We start from the raw sequence: 21868 nt of genomic DNA, 5'->3' as shown, positions 1-21868 counted from the left end.
AAAAAAAAAAAAAAAAAAAGTGTACAGCCAGGCCTGTACAGTGGCTCATGCCTATAATCCCATCACTTTGGGAAGTCAAGGTGGGTGGATCACCTGAGGTCAGGAGTTTGAGACCAGTCTGGCCATCATGGCAAAACCCCATCTCTACTAAAAATACAAAAACATTAGCCAGACATGGTGGCTGGCACCTGTAATCCCACCTGCTCAGGAGGCAGAGGCAGGAGAATCGCTTGAACCCGGGAGGCAGAGGTTGCAGTGAGCCAAGATCTCACCACTGCACTCCAGTCTGGGCAACAGAGAGACATTCTGTCTCAAATAAATAAATAAATAAATAAATAAATAAATAAATAAATAAATAAGTGAGTGAGTGAGACCATGTCTCTAAATAAATAAATTGTCCATCCTGGCTAACACAGCGAAACCCTGTCTCCACTAAAATACAAAAAATTAGCCAGGCGTGGTGGCAGGCGCCTGTAGTCCCAGCTACTCAGGAAGCTGAGGCAAGAGAATGGAGTGAACCCAGGAGGCGGAGCTTGCAGTGAGCCAAGATCACACCACTGCACTCTAGTCTGGGAGACACAGCAAGACCCCGTCTCAAAATAAATAAATAAATAAAATAAATAAATAAATAGTGTGACACCTCCCCTACACAACTCTCTCTCTCACTCCTACTTTCACCATGTGAAGTGCCTGCTCCCGCTTCGCCTTTTGCCATAAGTAAAAGCTCCCTGAGGCCTCACCAGAAGCCAAGTTGATGCCAGTGCCACACTTCCTGTACAGCCTATAGAAATGTGAGCCAGGTAAACTTCTTTTATTTATAAATTACCCAGTCTCAGTTAATTCTATATAGCAGTGCAAGAGACTAATACAGCAGGGTATTATTGTGTTAACAGCCAAGCCCAAGTGATCTGTATCAGATCTGTATTAGGTCAGACTTCTTAAGGCTCTCTTGTTGCAGATTTTCTTGTTCAGGTATCTTATAAACTAACAAAATGCCCTGAAGATTGCACTAGCTTTTGAAGGCTCACACTTGCTATTTACCACTTCCCCAGATATACCAGGATAAAGAAGATAAAATATATTAAAATCCTTAATACAGTGAAAGCACGTATATGTTTTGAAATGATTGTTGCAAGTGAAACAGTTCACTGTAACAGTGTCATGCAAGCCAGGAGCAAAGTATATCGGATTCTGGAAACACAGCATCTTTTCCCACGCCTCGCCTCAATTTGGTTTAGGGATTTACTACGTCTTTTATTTACTTAATTTTTTTACTTGGCCTCTAATATCCAGTTAAAGTGTTTCTTTTGCAAACTAAAACTGATTGTTTCTGCTATTGTCTAAAAAAGATCATCTATTATTACCTGACATTACGTGAGAGACATCCATAATACTTTTGAAGTATCTCAACTTTAGAAATAGGTGGCTGGAGGCCGAGCGCGGTGGCTCACGCCTGTAATCCAGCACTTAGGGAGGCTGAGGTGGGCAGATCACCTGAGGTCAGGAGTTCGAGACCAGCCTGGCCAACATGGTAAAACCCCGTCTCTACTACAAATACAAAATCAGCCAGGTGTCATGGCGCGTGCCTGTAATCCCAGCTACTTGGGAGGCTGAGGGAGGAGAACTACTTGAACCCAGGAGGCAGAGGTTGCACCGGGCTGAAATCACCCCACTGCATTCCAGCCAATCACAAGATCAAGAGATCGAGACCATCCTGGTCAACATGGTGAAACCCCGTCTCTACTAAAATACAAAATTAGCGAGGTATGGTGGCACGTGCCTGTAGTCCCAGCTACTTGGGCGACAGAGCAGGACTCTGTCTCAAAAAATAAAAAATAAAATATAAATGGGTGACCAGTATACAGTTTCAGACCACTAAAACACCTCCATCTACAGCTGTCAGCCCTAATGCCACTGCATGCAACTACTTATTCATTAATATTTAGTAACTATCTGATGGATGCTGCAAGGCTCTATAAAACAAAGAAAAAAATGAAAGATTACTTGTGGATATATTTTCTGAATTTTGAGGCAATTAGACGAAACATCCCAGATGGAGTGAGATGGGAACCAGAGCTAGTAATAACTTTTGGGCCAGGTGCGGTGGCTCACGCCTGTTAATTCCGGCACTATGGGAGGCCAAGGTGGGCAGATTACGAGGTCAGCAGTTTGAGGCCAGCCTGGCCAACATGGTGATACCTCGTCTCTAGTAAAATACAAAATTAGCCGGGCATGTGGTGCACACCTGCAATCCAAGCTACTCAGGAGGCTGAGGCAGGAGAATCCCTCGAACCCAGGAGGCGGAGGTTGCAGTGAGCCGATATCGCACCACTGCACTCCAGCCTGGGCGACAAGAGCGAAACTCTGTCTCAAAATAAATAAATAAATAAATAAATAAATAATAAAACCTTTTAGTGTTCCCATATTTAGAATTTTCTTTGTTTAAAAGATGATCTTGGCTGCCTTCTTTAGNTATCTTTCAAGACAGGGTCTCACTCTGTTGCCCAGGCTGAGTGCAGTAGCTTGATCATGGCTCACCTTAACTCCCGGGCTCAAACAATTCTGCAACCTCAGCTTCCCAAGTACCTGGGACTATAAGCCTTTGCCCCTTCCCCCAGTAAATTTTTTTTTTTTTTTTTTTTTTTGAGACGAAGTCTTGCTCTGTCGCCCGGGCTGGGGTGCAGTGTCCGGATCTCAGCTCACTGCAAGCTCCGCCTCCCAGGTTTATGCCATTCTCCTGCCTCAGCCTCCCATGTAGCTGGGACTACAGGCGCCTGCCACCTCGCCCAGCTAGTTTTTTGTATTTTTTAGTAGAGACAGGGTTTCACCGTGTTAGCCAGGATGGTCTCGATCTACTGACCTCGTGATCTGCCCGTCTCAGCCTCCCAAAGGCCTGGGATTACAGGCTTATGCCACCGCGCCCGGCCAAATTTTTTATTTTTATTTTTTTGAGATGGAGTCTCGCTGTGTCGCCCAGGCTGGAGTGCAGGGGCCCGATCTCAGCTCACTGCAAGCTCCGCCTCCCAGGTTCACACCATTCTCCTGCCTCAGCCTCCTGAGTAGCTGGGACTACATGCACCTGCCACCACGCCCGGCTAATTGTGTGTGTGTGTGTGTGTGTGTGTGTGTGTGTGTGTGTGTGTGTGTGTGTGTATTTTTAGTAGAGACGTGTTAGCCAGGATAATTTTTTATTTCTTGTAGAGACAGGGTCTCGTCATGTTGCCCAGGCTGGTTCCAAACTCCTGGACTCAATCAGTCCTCCCTCCTCAGCTTCCCAAAGTGCTGGGATTACAGGCATGAGCTACCACACACAACCAGAAATAAGATTTTAATTTTGTTACTTTTCTGAGATTAGAATTCTTCCTACCGAATGTTTTCAGAATAATACCATAAATTGACCAAATCAGGTTAATTATGACACCTGACAAGGAACAAGAAAAACTTATCAACTCCATGTCCTTTTGCCTTCCTAATCAGTAAGATACCTCAGATAGATAGTGAAAAATACAAATACACTAGACTGTTTTTTTAGACGGATGTATGAAATCGTAAATTCTACTTTAGAACCTAGTATCTGGCCTTCAAATTTCAAACGAACAGAGCTGAATTTTTAGTGAGCAGTACAAAACCATGGAATACCACTCCTATCCATGTTTTTAGTATCTGTCCTTCCTGCCCTCATTTAGAATAAAATAATAGTTCAGTAACAGTGGAACACAGGTTCCTGTTTATATATGAAAATATGCAGAGGCCGGGCGCGGTGGCTCAAGCCTGTAATCCCAGCACTTTGGGAGGCCGAGACGGGTGGATCATAAGGTCAGGAGATCGAGACCATCCTGGCTAATACGGTGAAACCCCGTCTCTACTAAAAAATACAAAAAACTAGCCGGGCGACCAGGCGGGCGCCTGTAGTCCCAGCTACTCGGGAGGCTGAGACAGGAGAATGGCGTGAACCCGGGAGGCGGAGCTTGCAGTGAGCTGAGAGGCGGCCACTGCACTCCAGCCTGGGCGGCAGAGCAAGACTCCGTCTCAAAAAAAAAAAAAAAGAAAATATGCAGAAAGCTGGCCAGGCATGGTGGCTCATGCCTGTAATCACAACACTTTGGGAGGCCCAGGCGGGCGGATCACCTGAGGTCTGGAGTTCGAGACAAGCCTGGCCAACGTGGTGAAACCGCGTCTCTACTAAAAATACCAAAAATTAGCTGGGCATAGTGGCGGGCGCCTGTAATCCCTGCTACTCGGGAGGCTGAGACACGAGAATCGCTTGAACCCAGGAGATGGAAGTTGCAGTGAGCTGAGATCGTGTCATTGCACTCCAGCCTGGGCAACAAGAGTGGAAACTCCATCTCAAAAAAACAAAAAAAGAAAAAAAAGAAAATATGCAGAAAACTATGACATTTTCCATCACTATTAGTGAGCATTTTTTAAGTACCAGCATTTTCTAGGTTCATATCTTTGTATCAGACTACTTATATCTTACAATTATTAAGTTATTGTAAAGATTTATTTTTTTTGAGATGAAGTTTCACTCTTTTGCCCAGGCTAGAGTGCAGTGGCGCGATCTCGGCTCACCACAACCTCCACCTCCTGGGTTCAAGTGATTCTCCTGCCTCAGCCTCCCGAGTAACTGGGATTACAGACACCTGCCACCACACCCAGCTAATTTTTTTGTATTCTTTTTTTAGTAGAGACAGGGTTTCACCACGTTGGCCAGGCTGGTCTCGAACTCCTGACCTAGGTGATCCACCCGCCTTGGCCTCCCAAAGTACTGGGATTACAGGCGTGAGCCACCGCACCCAACCTATTGTAAAGATTTTTACAAGTTAATCGAGAGTAAAACAAGTCATCTTATCACTTATATTATTGGTAAAGAAGGTTTAATCAAAGCCAAGCATCAGTTGGATTTCTTATTATTGATATAATCCACCATTCCTTAATGCCTATGTAGTTTAACCTGGCACCAAGTCTAATATCTCCTCAAATAAGCACACTATGCTCAGGGTTGGCTATGCTTTTCCTGCTGCAACCTACCAAGATTTTGATTACACAAGCAAGTTCTTATAGTGATTCTGAAATAGATATGCAAAAAACATGTAAGAGAAGCCCAAAATTAAGAAACATTTAGCTGGGCATGGTGGCTCACGCCTGTAATCCTAGCACTTTGGGAGGCCAAGGCGGGCAGATTATCTGAGGTCGGAAGTTCAAGACCAGCCTGACCAACATGAAAAAACCCTGTCTCTACTAAAAATACAAAATTAGTCAGGCATGGTGGCGCATTCCTGTAATCCCAGGCACTTGGGAGGCCGAAGCAGGAGACTCGCTTGAACCCAGGAGGCGGAGGTTGTGGTGAGCCGAGATCCTGCCACTGCACTCCAGCCTGGGCAACAAGAGTGAAACTCTGTCTCAAAAAAACAAACAAACAAAAAAAAAAAAACAAGAATTCAGTTAGGAGTTGATTTACACCACACTTCACTATTGTTGCGCTGTTAACGGTTTAACTTTAAAACTGCTAATCACCACTAATTATTCTGGCAATTATTCTGCCAGTTATTTGTTACAAATAACATAATTACAGTCTTGTTTGGGAAAGGCTGAGGAAGGGCAAAAGGAGAAGAGATGAGGAAGGGCAAAAGGAGAAGAGATGAAGAACACAAATACCTTAAAAAACTGGTTTACAACGAAGTAAAACTCAATTAACTATTCCATTCTCCAGGTTTTTCTCCCAAACATGAAATCAATAATTTGGATAGAGTGTAATTACTTAAACTGCTTTTATTTTTTATTTGCACCAACTGAATATTATAACATTTTTCATGACTGAAATAATACAGAATAAATGTGTTGAGTCATTTTCTCTGGAATAGGAAATATGACATAAGAATGCTTTCAGAGTACTTCTAAAAAACATTTTGCTAAGCCTTTACTTAATATGATGTGATCTTTTCTCAACTGGTTAAATGCCAGTTTTCCATTAGGATTGAAAGACCTTTAAAGAATAAAGCACATAAAATGTCATGGATCTAAGATGAAGGAAATGTATTTCCTAGCATTAGGAAACCAAGTGATTATCTTCATATACAAGTAATCCTTTGATTACTCATGTGCTGATTCTATTTGTTTTACATTGGAAAATGCAAAACATTTGTAATATAATGAAACATAATTAGGACATTAATCTCTATAAAAATAAACGGGTCCTCCAAAGCAGAAAATAATTTTAAAGAATTAAGTAAAACACAGATTTCTTCAACTAACATTCAGTAAGCAAAAATTGCTTATGGTTCAGTGGTTCTCCATCATGACTGCACATTAGCCTCAATAGGGAAGATTAATATTGATACTTAAGTCCCACCCCAGACCAAAGAAATCAGAGAATCATCGGGTAAGGCTAAAACAATGTTTTTTTTTGTTTTAATTATTATACTTTTAAGTTCTAGGGTACATGTGCACAACGTGCAGGTTTGTTACATATGTATACATGTGCCCTGCTGGTGTGCTGCACCCATTAACTCGTTATTTACATTAGGTATATCTCCCTAATGCTATCCCTCTCCCTTCCCCCCACGCTACGACAAGCCCCGGTGTGTGATGTTCCCCGCCCTGTGTCCAAGTGTTCTCAACAATGGTATTTTGTAAAAGCTCTCCAAGCAACAGTCTAATGCACAGGTGGGGCTGAGAACATTACCAGTCCAGAAATCCATCTAATAACCCAAAGCCTGATGGGGCCAAGGATGTTCTGAGTTCCCATGAGATCTGGTGGCTTAAAAGTGTCCAGCTGGCTGGGCGCAGTGGCTCTCGCCTGTAATCCCAGCACTTTGGAAAGCCAGGGCAGGTGGATCACCTGAGGTCTAGAGTTCGAGATCAGCCTGGCTAACATGGAGAAACCCCATTCCTACTAAAAATACAAAAATTAGGTGTGGTGGTGCGTGCCTGTAATCTCAGCTACTTGGGAGGCTGAGGCAGGAGAATCGCTTAAACCCAGGAGGCGGAGGTTGCAGTAAGCCAGGATGGTGCCACTACACTCAAGCCTGGGCAACAAAGCAAGACTCCGTCTCAAAAAAAAAAAAAAAAAGTGTACAGCCAGGCCTGTACAGTGGCTCATGCCTATAATCCCATCACTTTGGGAAGTCAAGGTGGGTGGATCACCTGAGGTCAGGAGTTTGAGACCAGTCTGGCCATCATGGCAAAACCCCATCTCTACTAAAATACAAAACATTAGCCAGACATGGTGGCTGGCACCTGTAATCCCACCTGCTCAGGAGGCAGAGGCAGGAGAATCGCTTGAACCCGGGAGGCAGAGGTTGCAGTGAGCCAAGATCTCACCACTGCACTCCAGTCTGGGCAACAGAGAGACATTCTGTCTCAAATAAATAAATAAATAAATAAATAAATAAGTGAGTGAGTGAGACCATGTCTCTAAATAAATAAATTGTCCATCCTGGCTAACACAGCGAAACCCTGTCTCCACTAAAAATACAAAAAATTAGCCAGGCGTGGTGGCAGGCGCCTGTAGTCCCAGCTACTCAGGAAGCTGAGGCAAGAGAATGGAGTGAACCCAGGAGGCGGAGCTTGCAGTGAGCCAAGATCACACCACTGCACTCTAGTCTGGGAGACACAGCAAGACCCCGTCTCAAAATAAATAAATAAATAAAAATAAATAAATAAATAGTGTGACACCTCCCCTACACAACTCTCTCTCTCACTCCTACTTTCACCATGTGAAGTGCCTGCTCCCGCTTCGCCTTTTGCCATAAGTAAAAGCTCCCTGAGGCCTCACCAGAAGCCAAGTTGATGCCAGTGCCACACTTCCTGTACAGCCTATAGAAATGTGAGCCAGGTAAACTTCTTTTATTTATAAATTACCCAGTCTCAGTTAATTCTATATAGCAGTGCAAGAGACTAATACAGCAGGGTATTATTGTGTTAACAGCCAAGCCCAAGTGATCTGTATCAGATCTGTATTAGGTCAGACTTCTTAAGGCTCTCTTGTTGCAGATTTTCTTGTTCAGGTATCTTATAAACTAACAAAAATGCCCTGAAGATTGCACTAGCTTTTGAAGGCTCACACTTGCTATTTACCACTTCCCCAGATATACCAGGATAAAGAAGATAAAATATATTAAAATCCTTAATACAGTGAAAGCACGTATATGTTTTGAAATGATTGTTGCAAGTGAAACAGTTCACTGTAACAGTGTCATGCAAGCCAGGAGCAAAGTATATCGGATTCTGGAAACACAGCATCTTTTCCCACGCCTCGCCTCAATTTGGTTTAGGGATTTACTACGTCTTTTATTTACTTAATTTTTTTACTTGGCCTCTAATATCCAGTTAAAGTGTTTCTTTTGCAAACTAAAACTGATTGTTTCTGCTATTGTCTAAAAAAGATCATCTATTATTACCTGACATTACGTGAGAGACATCCATAATACTTTTGAAGTATCTCAACTTTAGAAATAGGTGGCTGGAGGCCGAGCGCGGTGGCTCACGCCTGTAATCCAGCACTTAGGGAGGCTGAGGTGGGCAGATCACCTGAGGTCAGGAGTTCGAGACCAGCCTGGCCAACATGGTAAAACCCCGTCTCTACTACAAATACAAAAATCAGCCAGGTGTCATGGCGCGTGCCTGTAATCCCAGCTACTTGGGAGGCTGAGGGAGGAGAACTACTTGAACCCAGGAGGCAGAGGTTGCACCGGGCTGAAATCACCCCACTGCATTCCAGCCAATCACAAGATCAAGAGATCGAGACCATCCTGGTCAACATGGTGAAACCCCGTCTCTACTAAAAATACAAAAATTAGCGAGGTATGGTGGCACGTGCCTGTAGTCCCAGCTACTTGGGCGACAGAGCAGGACTCTGTCTCAAAAAATAAAAAATAAAAATATAAATGGGTGACCAGTATACAGTTTCAGACCACTAAAAACACCTCCATCTACAGCTGTCAGCCCTAATGCCACTGCATGCAACTACTTATTCATTAATATTTAGTAACTATCTGATGGATGCTGCAAGGCTCTATAAAAACAAAGAAAAAAATGAAAGATTACTTGTGGATATATTTTTCTGAATTTTGAGGCAATTAGACGAAACATCCCAGATGGAGTGAGATGGGAACCAGAGCTAGTAATAACTTTTTGGGCCAGGTGCGGTGGCTCACGCCTGTTAATTCCGGCACTATGGGAGGCCAAGGTGGGCAGATTACGAGGTCAGCAGTTTGAGGCCAGCCTGGCCAACATGGTGATACCTCGTCTCTAGTAAAAATACAAAAATTAGCCGGGCATGTGGTGCACACCTGCAATCCAAGCTACTCAGGAGGCTGAGGCAGGAGAATCCCTCGAACCCAGGAGGCGGAGGTTGCAGTGAGCCGATATCGCACCACTGCACTCCAGCCTGGGCGACAAGAGCGAAACTCTGTCTCAAAAATAAATAAATAAATAAATAAATAAATAATAAAACCTTTTAGTGTTCCCATATTTAGAATTTTTCTTTGTTTAAAAAGATGATCTTGGCTGCCTTCTTTAGGCCGGGCTCAGTGGCTCACACCTGTAATTCCAGCACTTTTGGAGGCCGAGGCAGGCAGATCACAAGGTCAGGAGATCGAGATCATCCTGGCTAACACGGTGAAACCCTGTCTCTACTAAAAATACAAAAAAAATTAGCCGGGCGTGGTGGCGGGCGCCTGTAGTCCCAGCTACTCGGGAGGCTGAGGCAGGAGAATGGCGTGAACCTGGGAGGCAGAGCTTGCAATGAGCCGAGATGGTACCACTGCACTCCAGCTTGGGCAACAGAGAGAGACTCTGTCTCAATTAAAAAAAAAAAAAGAAAAAAAAAAAAAACAGAAAAAAATAAAAAACAAAAAGATGAGTTTGAAATAATTAGCTAAGATAATGCCCTGATTCATTCACAACATTTACTATAGATAATGAGGTACCTTGAAAAGAAACCATATAGTAAGATATTTAAAAGACCAGAAGCAAATGAGAATGGGTTGCTTTAATTTCTTTTAAAATTTCTCCTGAGCGGCCAGGGGCAGTGGCTCACGCCTGTAAACCCAGCACTTTGGGAGGCCAAAGTGGGCCAATCACAAGGTCAAGAGATCGAGACCATCCTGGCCAACATGGTGAAACCCCGTCTCTACTAAAAATACAAAAATTAGCCGGGTGTGGTGGCGCGTGCCTGTAGTCCCAGCTACTTGGGAGGCTGAGGCACGAGAATCACTTGAACCTGGGAGGCAGAGGTTGCAGTGAGCCGAGATTAGATTGTGCCACTGCACTTCAGCCTGGCAACAGAGCAAGATACCGTCTCAAAAACAAAAAAAATCAGACCGGGAGCGGTGGCTCACACCTGTAATCCCAGCACTTTGGGAGACTGAGGCAGGCGGATCACAAGGTCAGGAGTTCAAGATCAGCCTGGCCAGCATGGTGAAGCCCCATCTTGACTAAAAATACAAAAATTAGCTAGGCATGGTGGTGGACGCCTATAATCCCAGCTACTTGGGAGGCTGAAGCAGAATTGCTTGAACCCAGGTGGAAGTGAGCCGAGATTGTGCCACTCTACTCTAGCCTGGGCAACAGAGCAAGACTCTGTCTCAAAACAAACAAAAAAAAATTTCATTCCTGATTTCTCTCAAAAGGTTATATAACCTTATTTTTTTGAGATGGAATCTTGCTCTGTCGCTAGAGTGCCGTAATCTCAGCTCACTACAACTTCTGCCTCCCAGGCTCAAGCGATTCTCCTGCCTTAGCCTCCAGAGTAACTGGGATTCAGGACCCCACCACCATGGCTAATTTTTGTATTTTTAATAGAGATGGGGTTTCACCATCTTAGCCAGGCTGATCTCGAACTCCTGACCTCGTGATGCACCCGCCTCCGCCTCCCAAAGTGCTGGGATTACAGGCATGAGCACTCTGCCCGGCCATCTGTACCCTTTTTAAAGGGGCTCATTTTCTTTTTCTTTTCTTTTCTTTTATTTTCTTTTTAAAGACAGGATCTTGCTCTGTCTCCCAGGCTGGAGTGCAGCAGCACGATTTCAGCTCATTACAACCTCTGCCTCCCATGCTCAAGCCATCCTCCTACCTCAGCCCCCCAAGTAAGTAACTGGGACCGGAGGTGTGTACCAGCATACCGGGCTAACTGTTGTACTTTTTTTTGAGAGACAGCGGGTTTTGCCATGTTGCCCAGGCTAATCTTGAACTCCTGGACTCAAGCGATTCACTGGCCTCAGCTTCCAAAAGTGCTGGAATTACAGGCGTGAGCCACTCTGCACAAGGTCATGGGCTCATTTTCAATTTACCACCTTGTGGTTTAAAGCAATTAAAGTAGATTATTTTCACATTTCAGCTGGATTATCCAACTGCAAGTTATAAAGTTATCTGAAAAAATATTGTCTCCTCTGGCTGGTTGCAGTGGCTCACAACTGTAATCCCAACACTTTGGGGGGCCGAGGTAGGCAGATCACTTGAGGTTGAGAATTCAAGACCAGCCTGACCAATGTGAAGAAATCCTGTCTCTACTAAAAATACAAGAATTAGCCGGGCATGGTGGCACATGCCTGTAATCCCAGCTACTCAGGAGGCTGAGGCAGGAGAATCGCTTCAATCCAGGAGGTGGAGGTTGTGGTGAGCCGAGATTGCACCATTGCACTCTAGCCCGGGCAACAAGAGCAAAACTCCATCTCAAAAAACAAAACAAAAAAAAATTGCCTCCTCTCAGTTTTCTTCACAGTGTTTACCCTCTACATGTAATAGAAGGATGGAAGACTTCATTTTCGGAAAAAAAAACAAGAGAAAGAAACTAGAACTGGAATGAACTTTAAAAGCCCTCAAATCAACTCTTCTACCCTTCTAAAACCCAAAAATGTTTTCCTAAGAATATCTTAATCCTTACCAATATCACTACAAATGTATAAAGGAAGGCTGGGCATGGTGGCTCACGCTTGTAATCCCAGCACTTTGGGAAGCCAAGGTGGGTGGATCACCTGAGGTTGGGATATCGAGACCAGCCTAACCAACATGGAGAAACCCCATCTCTACTAAAACTACAAAATTAGCCGGGCGTGGTGACGCATGCCTGTAATGCCAGCTACTCGGGAGGCTGAGGCAGGAGAAGCGTTTGAACCTGGGAAGTGGAGGCTGCAGTGAGCTGAGATCGCACCATTGTACTCCAGCCTGGGCAACAAGAGCGAAACTCCATCTCAAAAAAAAAAAAAAAAAAAAAAAGTAGAAAGGAACTGCAAATGATCTGTCCCTTTAGGGAAGAAATATGAAATATAGGCAAAGCTATGCAGTTTTTGCTTGACATCACACAAGTCATTGCTAGTGAGCTCATAATCTTTAAAGGGATCAAGACAAAATCCATGGGAGGCCAAGATGGGTGGATCACCTGAGGTCACGAGTTCAAGACCACCCTGGCCAACATGGTGAAACCCTGTCTCTACTAAAAATACAAAAATTAGGCAGGCATGGTGGTGGGCACCTGTAAACCCAGCTACTTGGGAGACTAAGGCAGGAGAATCACTTAAACCCAGGAGGCGGGGGTTGCAGTGAACCAAGATTCTGCCACTGCACTCCAGCCTGGGCAACAGAGCAAGACTCCATCTTGGGGGAAAAAAAAAAAAAAAGACTAAATCCACATGTTAATAGTGAAAACATTTTGCCAGGGTTACTAAAAGAGCTACAGAGGCTGAAGCCCAAGTCACACATGGAAAGACTTCCGTAGAGCTATTCAACACAAGTATGGCTGGGCACAGTGGCTCACGCCTGTAATCTCAGCACTTTGGGAGGCCAAGGCAGGTGGATTACCTGAGGTCAGGAGTTCAAGACAAGCCTGGCCAATATGATGAAACCCCGTCTCTACTAAAAATACAAAACTTAGGCCGGGCGCGGTGGCTCAAGCCTGTAATCCCAGCACTTTGGGAGGCCGAGGTAGGTGGATCACCTGAGGTCAGGAGTTTGAGACCAGCCTGACCAACATGGCAAAACCCTGTCTCTACTAAAAATACAAAACTGAGCTGGGCGTGGTGGCGTGCACCTGTAGTCCCAGCTACTCGGGAGGCTGAGGCAAAGAATTGCTTGAACCCAGGAGGTGGAGGTTGCAGTGATTTGAGATTGCGCCACTGCACTCCAGCCTAGGCAACAGAGTGAGACTCCATCTCAAAAAAAACAAACAAACAAATAAACATAAGCTTATGTCCTCTCTATATGCTGAAAAACGAATCTGTTCACAACTATTATAAAGAAACAAAAGCAAGCAAATTTTAAACAATTATAATGAAAATAGAACTAAAAAAGTATAAGTAACTAAGTATATACATAATCCAATAAATTAATCAAGTACAGCATGGGTTCCCAATACTGATCCATGATAAAATTTTTAGCAGTTGGCCAGGCGCAGTGGCTCACACCTATAATCCTAGCACTTTGGTAGGCCGAGGTAGGTGGATCACCTGAGGTCAGGAGTTTGAGACCAGCCTGACCAACATGGCAAAACCCCGTCTCTACTAAAAATACAAAACTGAGCTGGGCATGATGGAGGAGGCCTAATCCCTACCATGGAAGTTGAGGTAGGAGAATCACTTGAACCCGGGCGACGGAGGTTGCAGTGGGTTGAGATCAGACCGCTTCACTCCAGCCTGGGTGAAAATGAGAAACTCCATCTCAAAAAAAAAAAAAAAAAAAAATTTAGCAGTCTACAGTGAAATAAAACAGTAAAGAAAAGGTTACAAATTTTTCATAAAGCTAAATCTATATAATCTATAGAAGCATCCTTAACCCTAAAAATACGTACTTCTTAATGTTTTGGTACTATCATGAAATGACCAAGACAACACATCATTGGGGGAAAGGGGTTCTAACAGTTACTTTGCAAAATAAGTTGAGTGATAAACCTAGTCTTTAGATGCTGTGTATGTGTGTGTAAACAGAACAACGTGATAAAGAGCTCTGTACCCACAGAGAATCCAGTCAAGCCCTGAATGATCAAATAATATTCTAGAGAGTTTCTCATACAGAGAAGCATAAAGATAGCATCTGAGTAGGTTTCCAAAAACCAGTATTAATGAACTTTGTCCATAATCATTTTGATAGTCACAAGTTTGAGCATGTGAATTTGAATCACTAATATATTTAAAGCATTACATGTGTTTCAACATTCAAAATTACATAAAGAAATCCAAATGTACTTGGTGGTTTTATAGCTAAAGGCAACTGCTGAAGAATGTTTCATTTCTCAATTTAAAATAGTATGGTACTATCTTCTAATATTCTAAGAGTTCTACCAATACAAGACTTCCATCCAATTACATTTCTTTTTTTTTTTTTTTTTGAGATGGAGTCTCGCTCTGTCGCCCAGGCTGGAGTGCAGTGGCCAGATCTCAGCTCACTGCAAGCTCCGCCTCCCGGGTTTACGCCATTCTCCTGCCTCAGCCTCCCGAGTAGCTGAGACTACAGGCGCCCACCACCTCGCCCGGCTAGGTTTTTTGCATTTTTTAGTAGAGACGGGGTTTCACCGTGTTAGCCAGGATGGTCTCGATCTCCTGACCTCGTGATCCACCCGTCTCGGCCTCCCAAAGTGCTGGGATTACAGGCTTGAGCCACCGCGCCCGGCCCATCTAATTACATTTCTACAACAGAATTGTTCTCTAAGGCATTTCATTTCAACTGAAAATGTCAATTTCATTATAGGACATTAAAAATTTTGAATGTCACTTGGCTCTAGGCAATTGGTCTTCATTAAACAAAAATCAAACCTTAACACAAAAATATATCTTACATAAAATTACTTCTAAATGTTTACCAACCAATGGAGAATCTTAAATAGTAGGCCACGCTGTGGCCGGGCGCAATGGCTCGTGCCTGTAATCTTAGCACTTTGGGAGGCCGAGGCGGGCAGATCACCTGAGGTCAGAGGTCAGGAGTTCGAGACCAGCCTGGCCAACATGGTGAAACCCTGTCTCTACTGAAAATACAAAAATTAGGCGGACATACTGGCTCAAGTCCGTAATCCCAGCTACCTGGGAGTCTGAGGCAGGAGAATCACTGGAACCCAGGAGGCAGAGGCTGCAGTGAGCCGAGATCGTGCCACTGCAACTCCAGCCTGGGTGACAGAGCAAGACTCTTTCAAAAAAAAAAAAAAAAAGTAGGCCAGGCCAGGCTTGGTGGCTCACACCTGTAACCCCAGCACTTTGGGAGGCTGAGGTGGGTGGATCACCTGACATCAGGAGTTTAAGACCAGCCTGGCCAGCATGGTGAAACCCCACTTCTACTAAAAATACAAAAAATTAGCCAGGCATGGTAGCGAATGCCTGTAATCCCAGCTGCTTGGGAGGCTGAGGCAGAGAATTGCTTGAACCCAGGAAGCAGAGGTTGCAGTGAGACAAGGTCATGCCATTGCACTCCAGCCTGGGCAACAGGAGCAAGGATCCATCTCAAAAAAAAAAAAGTAGGCCACATTAATTTCAATTACAGCTAAATGAAGTTGTTTTGTCAAATCTGTGCCAGATTTATTGTTATAATCAGGTAGCTCTTCCAAAATGTCTTAGAAAAGGCACTTGCTGCATAACAAAGAGTCTGTGCTAGGTTTAACTCAGACTACACTGCACACTGATATGAGTTTTTAAATTTGAGTCAATAAAACCAGAATTGACTACAGGTGTCACTACCATAAGAGAGAAAGCATCTTATTGCACTGCAGTTCTATGTTTACTAAAACATTTGGTTATTTGTTAATTTTCTCAACGACTCTATGAGGTAAATTTCTTTCCTATCTGTGCTAACCTATTTGCAAATATATAAATACTTCTTAACCTCTGCAACACCTCTTATTTGTATTCTATTTCCAATAAAAATCCAAGTAGCCTCTCATATTTTAATTGCACTTCAACCTATTTTTTTAGTGGTGACTCTTTCTTTTTTTTTCTGAGATGGAGTTTCGCTCTTGTTGCCTAGGCTGGAGTGCAATGGCATGATCTCGGCTCACCCCAACCTCAGCCTCCCAGGTTCAAGTGATTCTCCTGCCTCAGGGTGTAGCTAGTATTACAGGTATGTGCCACCACGCCCAGCTAACTTCGTATTTTTAGTAGAGACGGGGTTTATCCATGTTGGTCAGGCTGGTCTCGAACTCCCAACCTTTGGTGATCCGCCCGCCTCGGCCTCCCAGAGTGCTGGGATTACAAGCGTGAGCCGCCCCCCAGCCCCGCCCCGACCCCCGCCCCAGAGATGGAGTCTCGCTCTTTTTCCCGTCTGGAGTGCCGCGGCGCAATCTCAGCTCACTGCAACCTCCACCTTCCGAGTCCAAGCGATTCTCCTGCGTCAGCCTCCCGAGTAGCTGGGACTACAGGCGTGCACCACCACGCCCAGCTAATTTTTTTGTATTTTTAGTAGATACGGTGTTTCACCATGTTGGCCAGGACGGTCTCGATCACTTGACCTTTTGATCCGCCCGCCTCGGTCTCCCAAAGTGCTGAGATTACAAGCGTGAGGCACCGGGCCTGGCCCAGTGATGACTCTTTCTTAACGACTCCATCAGAAATCTGTCAGTTAATAAACGTGTTGCTCAGTTAGTGACGAGAAATAACTGTATGTTAGTGGTTAAGAGGCCCCATAATTGCAGCATTTAATACCTGCTGTTGTTCCTAATACCCAGGCTGACTCAGACTGAGGAGCCCTCCGAGTTCCACTGTCTAATAAAGACCTGTCAAAGTGAAAACTCAACAGTGGAGATTCCAGAATTCATTCAACCATTTGTACCTGCTTTACATACATAAATAAACAGAACTGATTTTTGGGTTATTTGCCACAAGAAGATGCCTGAAAACAAGGCACCAAATGGTTTCGGAAAAAATACTCCTCTTTACAGTTAAGTTTAAATTAGATCAAGAATGCTACTTACAAAGATGTTCTGAATTAGTACAGGATCTCCTGATTCATCATAATGAACTTTTCAACCCTGTTAAGTATCAAAACTGCAGCACAAAATCAGCCAACATGCGAACTAAGGACAAAAGTTCACAGGTCTTTGGAGATCATGGTCATAAAATCACGTGCCTGAGGACCACTAAGTCTGAGGTACACACCAAATAATGCAGCTCAAAGTAAGCAGAAAGCACTGTTCCGTGCTCAACCCACCCCCACCAACCATCCAAAGTCCATGCTGGTGCCCAGGACCCGTGAGTCCTTATCATTAAATATCCCCGCCCCAACTCCTCCCCAACTGAGGAAATCACAGACTCCTTGGCCCCAAGAATCTTAACCCTGGTCTTCATCATACACGTCTCCAGAAACCTTAACACCGGCTTTTTCAGGCTCCCACCACCTAAAACAAAGTTCAGAACGCCCTGACGGCAGTTTCCTTCAGGGCTTAGGCTCTCGACCACGCCCTCCGACCAGGCAGGCCTGTCTCCCTCCTGCCTGCCCCTGTGGAGGGAAAGCTCCCCCTCCTTTTGGTCACTCTGCCTGGCCACTCTACTCACAGGATAGCGGTGTCGGGGGGCAGCAGGCCCGACAGCGCCCTCCAGCTCGGTGCGGGCGGTTTCCTGCGACTGCAGTCCACCAGAGGAATGCGGCAGGAGCAGGGCGCGGGGCAGAGACCTGCTCCGGCGGCGGGCAACAGGAGGAGAGCGCTCTGGGCAACGAAGAGTAACCGGGAAAGCAATCCAGATCCACACCCTAGCAACTGCTCCTCCGGGATGCCTAGGGGCGCGGGCGCCATTTTCCCCCTCGACCTGGACCTGGCCTAGAAGAGCTGCCTGCTAGAAAAGGAGGATCGGCGGAGAAGCTCAGCAGAGATGCTCAGCGGCTGCACTGTCTCCCGAAGCCCCGGCTGAGAGCTGTACCAGCTACATGCATGCAAGGAGCAGATGCAGCGCGACAGCGGGAGCTACGGCCTAGGGCACACCGCTGAGGCCTGACGGGGCTCGTCCGCCCCGCCCCACGACGCTACGTCCTCACGCACAGAGGTCAGCCAATCGGTGCCATAAGACGAGGTTGCGTCCGGGGCGGAACTGAGTGAGGGGCGGGGCCACACGCAGCCGAGTTTCTTTAGGAGGAGGACTTTAAGGTGTTCACGGACTTTAGGTGCCGCTGTGGAATTCCGCCGCTGTTCTTCCGCTGGAGGGCGCAGTAGTTCCTTAAGAGGGAATGGTGCGGCAAATGGCTGTGAGTTCAAAGTCCTGACTACAGGTCTATCTACTGTAGTAGTAGAAAAGGATCTTTTATTTGCTCTGGGCTTTAAGAAAGCGGAGTGGCAGAAGGGCTGCCTTCCAAGTCGCAGACACGAATGGGTCACAGGAGTTTCTATCCTGGCTTTGGCCAGCTCGTCCTCCAGAGCCGAGCTCGAGCCTCTTCTGCCCCCTGCTGCTTGACTGTAGCCCCTGCTCTTCTGCAAGTAGGCGGCAACTCCCACTTGCATGTGATCAGTATCACTCTGTTAATGGCCTTGTAAGCTCCTGAAGGTGGAGGCTCTGTTTCTTCATCGGTGCGCCTCCACCTTTTGATCTAGCTTGGAGTTCAATAAATTTTGGTGGGACTGCACCTGCTTGTCTATACAAGGGAAACACCCTTCTGTTTGGAGGGGTGCTGTCATGGTCACTCTCAGAAAAGCAAGCGAGACAAGTAAAGAGGGTGTTGAGCAGTCAACAAAGCAAAGACTGGATGTGAGGAAATTTATTTCTCCTAAAGCAGAGGCTATGGAAAACTTACTAGGAACAGTGAAGTCTGACCACCTTATGCTCATTCAGCCATCCAAGGTTGTAAATAACACTTTGAGAATAATAGTGATGGTTCACTTATATGTAGGGAACTTTTCAAAGGGCATTTGCATCTGTTACCTTGTTTGCGCCTTCACTGGCAGTGACATTGGCAAGACAATTATTGCTGATGATGAAACAAGCCCAAAGAGATTAAACCAGGTTACTCTGAGGCAGGGGCAGGTTCGACATTAACATGGGTTTTCTGACATAAATTGAAAATCTGAGCAGGTTAAAAAGAATGATAATGCCTAGATTAGGGTTCTCTTAGAAAGTAACTGAAAGCAATCTTTCCCATGGCAGATTATGGAGTCATAATTATGTTTTTAAAAACCTTTTTCTGTTTTTTTTTTGATATTGAAGTATCTATTGGAAACAAGGCCATATCCAATGCTCCAGCCCAAACCAAACTTTTAAAGCCAAGACAGCAGAATGAAACATACTCTTAACCTCCTTCCCTTAGCTGTTGAGCAGACTTAACAAACTCTGGTAAGAAATCCGGCACAGGCAGGAACGCCACACAAAAAAAGGAGGCAGTTTAGTTCCTTTCTGCATTATAGTTTCAGAGCTTTCCTATGAAACTATACCAAACGGGGCCATTAGAAATTAATGCTCTCTAGCCTGTATCCTCCCCAATAAGTGGCTCACTGCAACCTCCACCTCCCAGATTCAAGCGATTCTCCTGCCTCAGCCTCACAAGTAGCTAGGACTATAGGTGTGCACCACCATGCCCCGCTAAGTTTTGTATTTTTAGTAGAGACGGGGTTTCACCATGTTGGCCATGCTGGTCTCAAACTCCTCACCTCAGGTGATCCACTCACCTCAGCCTCTCAAAGTGTGCGATTACAGGCATGAGCCACCCTGACTGGCCACAAATACATGTTTTTGTTGGGGTTTTTTTTTTTTAGACGAAGTTTTGCTCTTGTTACCCAGGCCGGAGTGTAGTGGCACGATCTTGGCTCACCACAACCTCTGCCTTCCGGGTTCAAGCTATTCTCCTGCCTCAGCCTCCTGAGTAACTGGCATTAATTACAGTCATGCGCCACCATGCCCAGCTAGTTTTGTATTTTTAGTAGAGATGGGGTTTCTCCATGTTGGTCAGCTGGTCTTGAACTCTCGACCTCAGGTCATCCGCCTGCCTCAGCCTCCCAAAATGCTGGGATTACAGGTGTGAGCCATCGCTCCCAGCCACAAATACATGTTTTTAACAGAATTTAGTGATTCATTTCTGATTAACAATGGAATATAGGGTTTTTATATTCATTGCCCTCAATTGTCTAATTAATCTGTGGGTGCTAAGGTACCTGGGCCGAGATTTTAGAGTTTGGTGGAATCCGTAAGCACAGTATACCCCAGCTCCAGATTACTAAAAACAAAAAAAGAAACTACTCACTTGATATCCCTTGTTCCCCACCTTAGCATAAACGCTAATCCCTTACAATTTAGCTGCCCAATATCTCGTTACCTCAGGACTTTACTCTTTGCAAAGTCATAGCTAACTAACCTTATCAGTTCTATTCTTTCAAACTAGAAGTCTCAGGATTGCCTGTGCTTTCCTCCCATTCTTTCCTGTCACATCCAGTCACTAGACTCTCTTGATTCCCCCTCAGGAATATCTCAGATCTTTTCCCCAGCTCTCCATCCCCGCTGCTACTTAGTTCAGACCTTCATCTCATATGACTAGTATTCCAATAACCTTTGAACCCATCTCCTCTCCTCCAGTCTCTCCTGTCTCCAAGTCTCTAAGCTGTCACTAGAATTATCTTTCCAAAGCATACTGTTACAGGTATGTTTTGTCATTGTATATCTCCATTGCTAAGAGCAGTGTCTGGAATATAAGCAACACTGAATAAATATTTATCGTTGACTAAATTACTGTTAATTTGGCCAGGTACAGTGGCTCATGCCTATAATCCCAGCAATTTTGGAGGCCGAGGCATGCAGATTACTTGAAGTCAGGAGTTTGAGACAAGCCTGGCTAATATGGCAAAAGTCTGTCTTTACTAAAAATACAAAAATTAGACTTGGTGCTGCACGCCTGTAATCCCAGCTACTGGGGAGGCTGAGGCACGAGGATTGCTTGAACCTGGGAGGCGGAGATTGCAGTGAGCCAAGATTGCACCATTGCACTCCAGCATGGGCAACAGAGCAAGATTCCATCTCAAAAAAAACAAAAAAAAAAGCCAGGGCACGGTGGCTCACCTTGTAATCCCCAGCACTTGGGAAGGGCCCGAGGTGGGCCAGATCACCGAGGTCAGGAAGATCGACCTATCCCTGGCTAACATGGTAAAACCTATCTCATTAAGAAAATACAAAAAACTAGCCGGTGTAGGTGCCGGGCGCCTGTAGTCCCAGCACCTGGGAGGCTGAGGCAGGAGAAGGCGTAAACCGGGAGGCGGAGCTTGCAGTGAGCCGAGATCCACCAGCACCTCCAGCCTGGGCCCGACAGAGCGAGACTCCCATCTCAAAAAAAGAAAAAAAAAAAAAAACAAAAAAATACAAAAAATTGCGGGGACCCATGGGGCTCATGCCTATAATCCCAGCAATTGAAGCGCCGAGGTGGCAGATCAGCACCTGAGGTCAAGAGTCGAGAACAGCCTGACCAACATGGAGAAACCCTGTCTCTACTAAAAATACAATAGCCGGGGGGCATGGTGGCACATGCCTGTAATATCCCAGCTAACATTAGGAGGGGCTGAGGCAGGAGATTACTGAACCTGGAGGTGGAGGTGGCAGTGAGCCGAGATCCCATGCCATTGCACTCCCCGCCTGGGCAACAGAACAAAGCCCGTCTCAAAAAAAAAGAAAATAAATATTAGCATGGTGGCGGGCGCCTGTAGTCCCAGCTACTCGGGAGGCTGAGGCAGGAGAATGGCGTGAACCCGGGAGGCAGAGCTTGCAGTGAGCGGAGATCGCACCACTGCACTCCAGACTGGGTGACAGAGCGAGACTCCGTCTCAAAAAAAAAAAAAAAAATTACTGTTAATTTCACTGCTTCTCTGTAAATATGCCCGAATCTAGTGAGAATGCATTTTTGTCTTCTTCCATCTCTTCCTTAACCTATCTCCTTTTCCCACTAAAACAAAGAAGAAATAATAACAATTGTAACTACTATTTATTGAAGT

General features: G+C 45.2%; 1 protein-coding gene across 3 annotated transcripts in view; it reads right to left on the bottom strand.

Moving 5' to 3' along the window:
- Positions 1–17946, bottom strand: part of LRIG2 (leucine rich repeats and immunoglobulin like domains 2) — a 68491-nt gene extending 50545 nt beyond the window's left edge. Inside the window, exon 1 of one of the 3 annotated variants that reach the window (XM_017869744.1) lies at positions 17469–17946. In XM_017869744.1, the coding sequence (XP_017725233.1) occupies positions 17469–17707 (239 nt within the window). In that variant the 5' untranslated portion in view covers positions 17708–17946. Of the gene's footprint in view, positions 1–16888; positions 16932–17468 lie in introns of those variants that run through there. The other 2 variants (XM_017869745.1, XM_017869747.1) reach the window with 2 other exon arrangements.
- Between the last annotated feature and the right edge of the window lie 3922 nt (positions 17947–21868).

The sequence above is a fragment of the Rhinopithecus bieti genome, unplaced genomic scaffold, assembly GCF_001698545.2.
Source record: "Rhinopithecus bieti isolate Rb0 unplaced genomic scaffold, ASM169854v2 scaffold_3040, whole genome shotgun sequence".
NCBI lineage: Eukaryota > Metazoa > Chordata > Mammalia > Primates > Cercopithecidae > Rhinopithecus > Rhinopithecus bieti.
The sequence above is the reverse complement of the archived record's forward strand: the minus strand, read 5'-3'. Positions and strand labels throughout refer to the sequence as shown.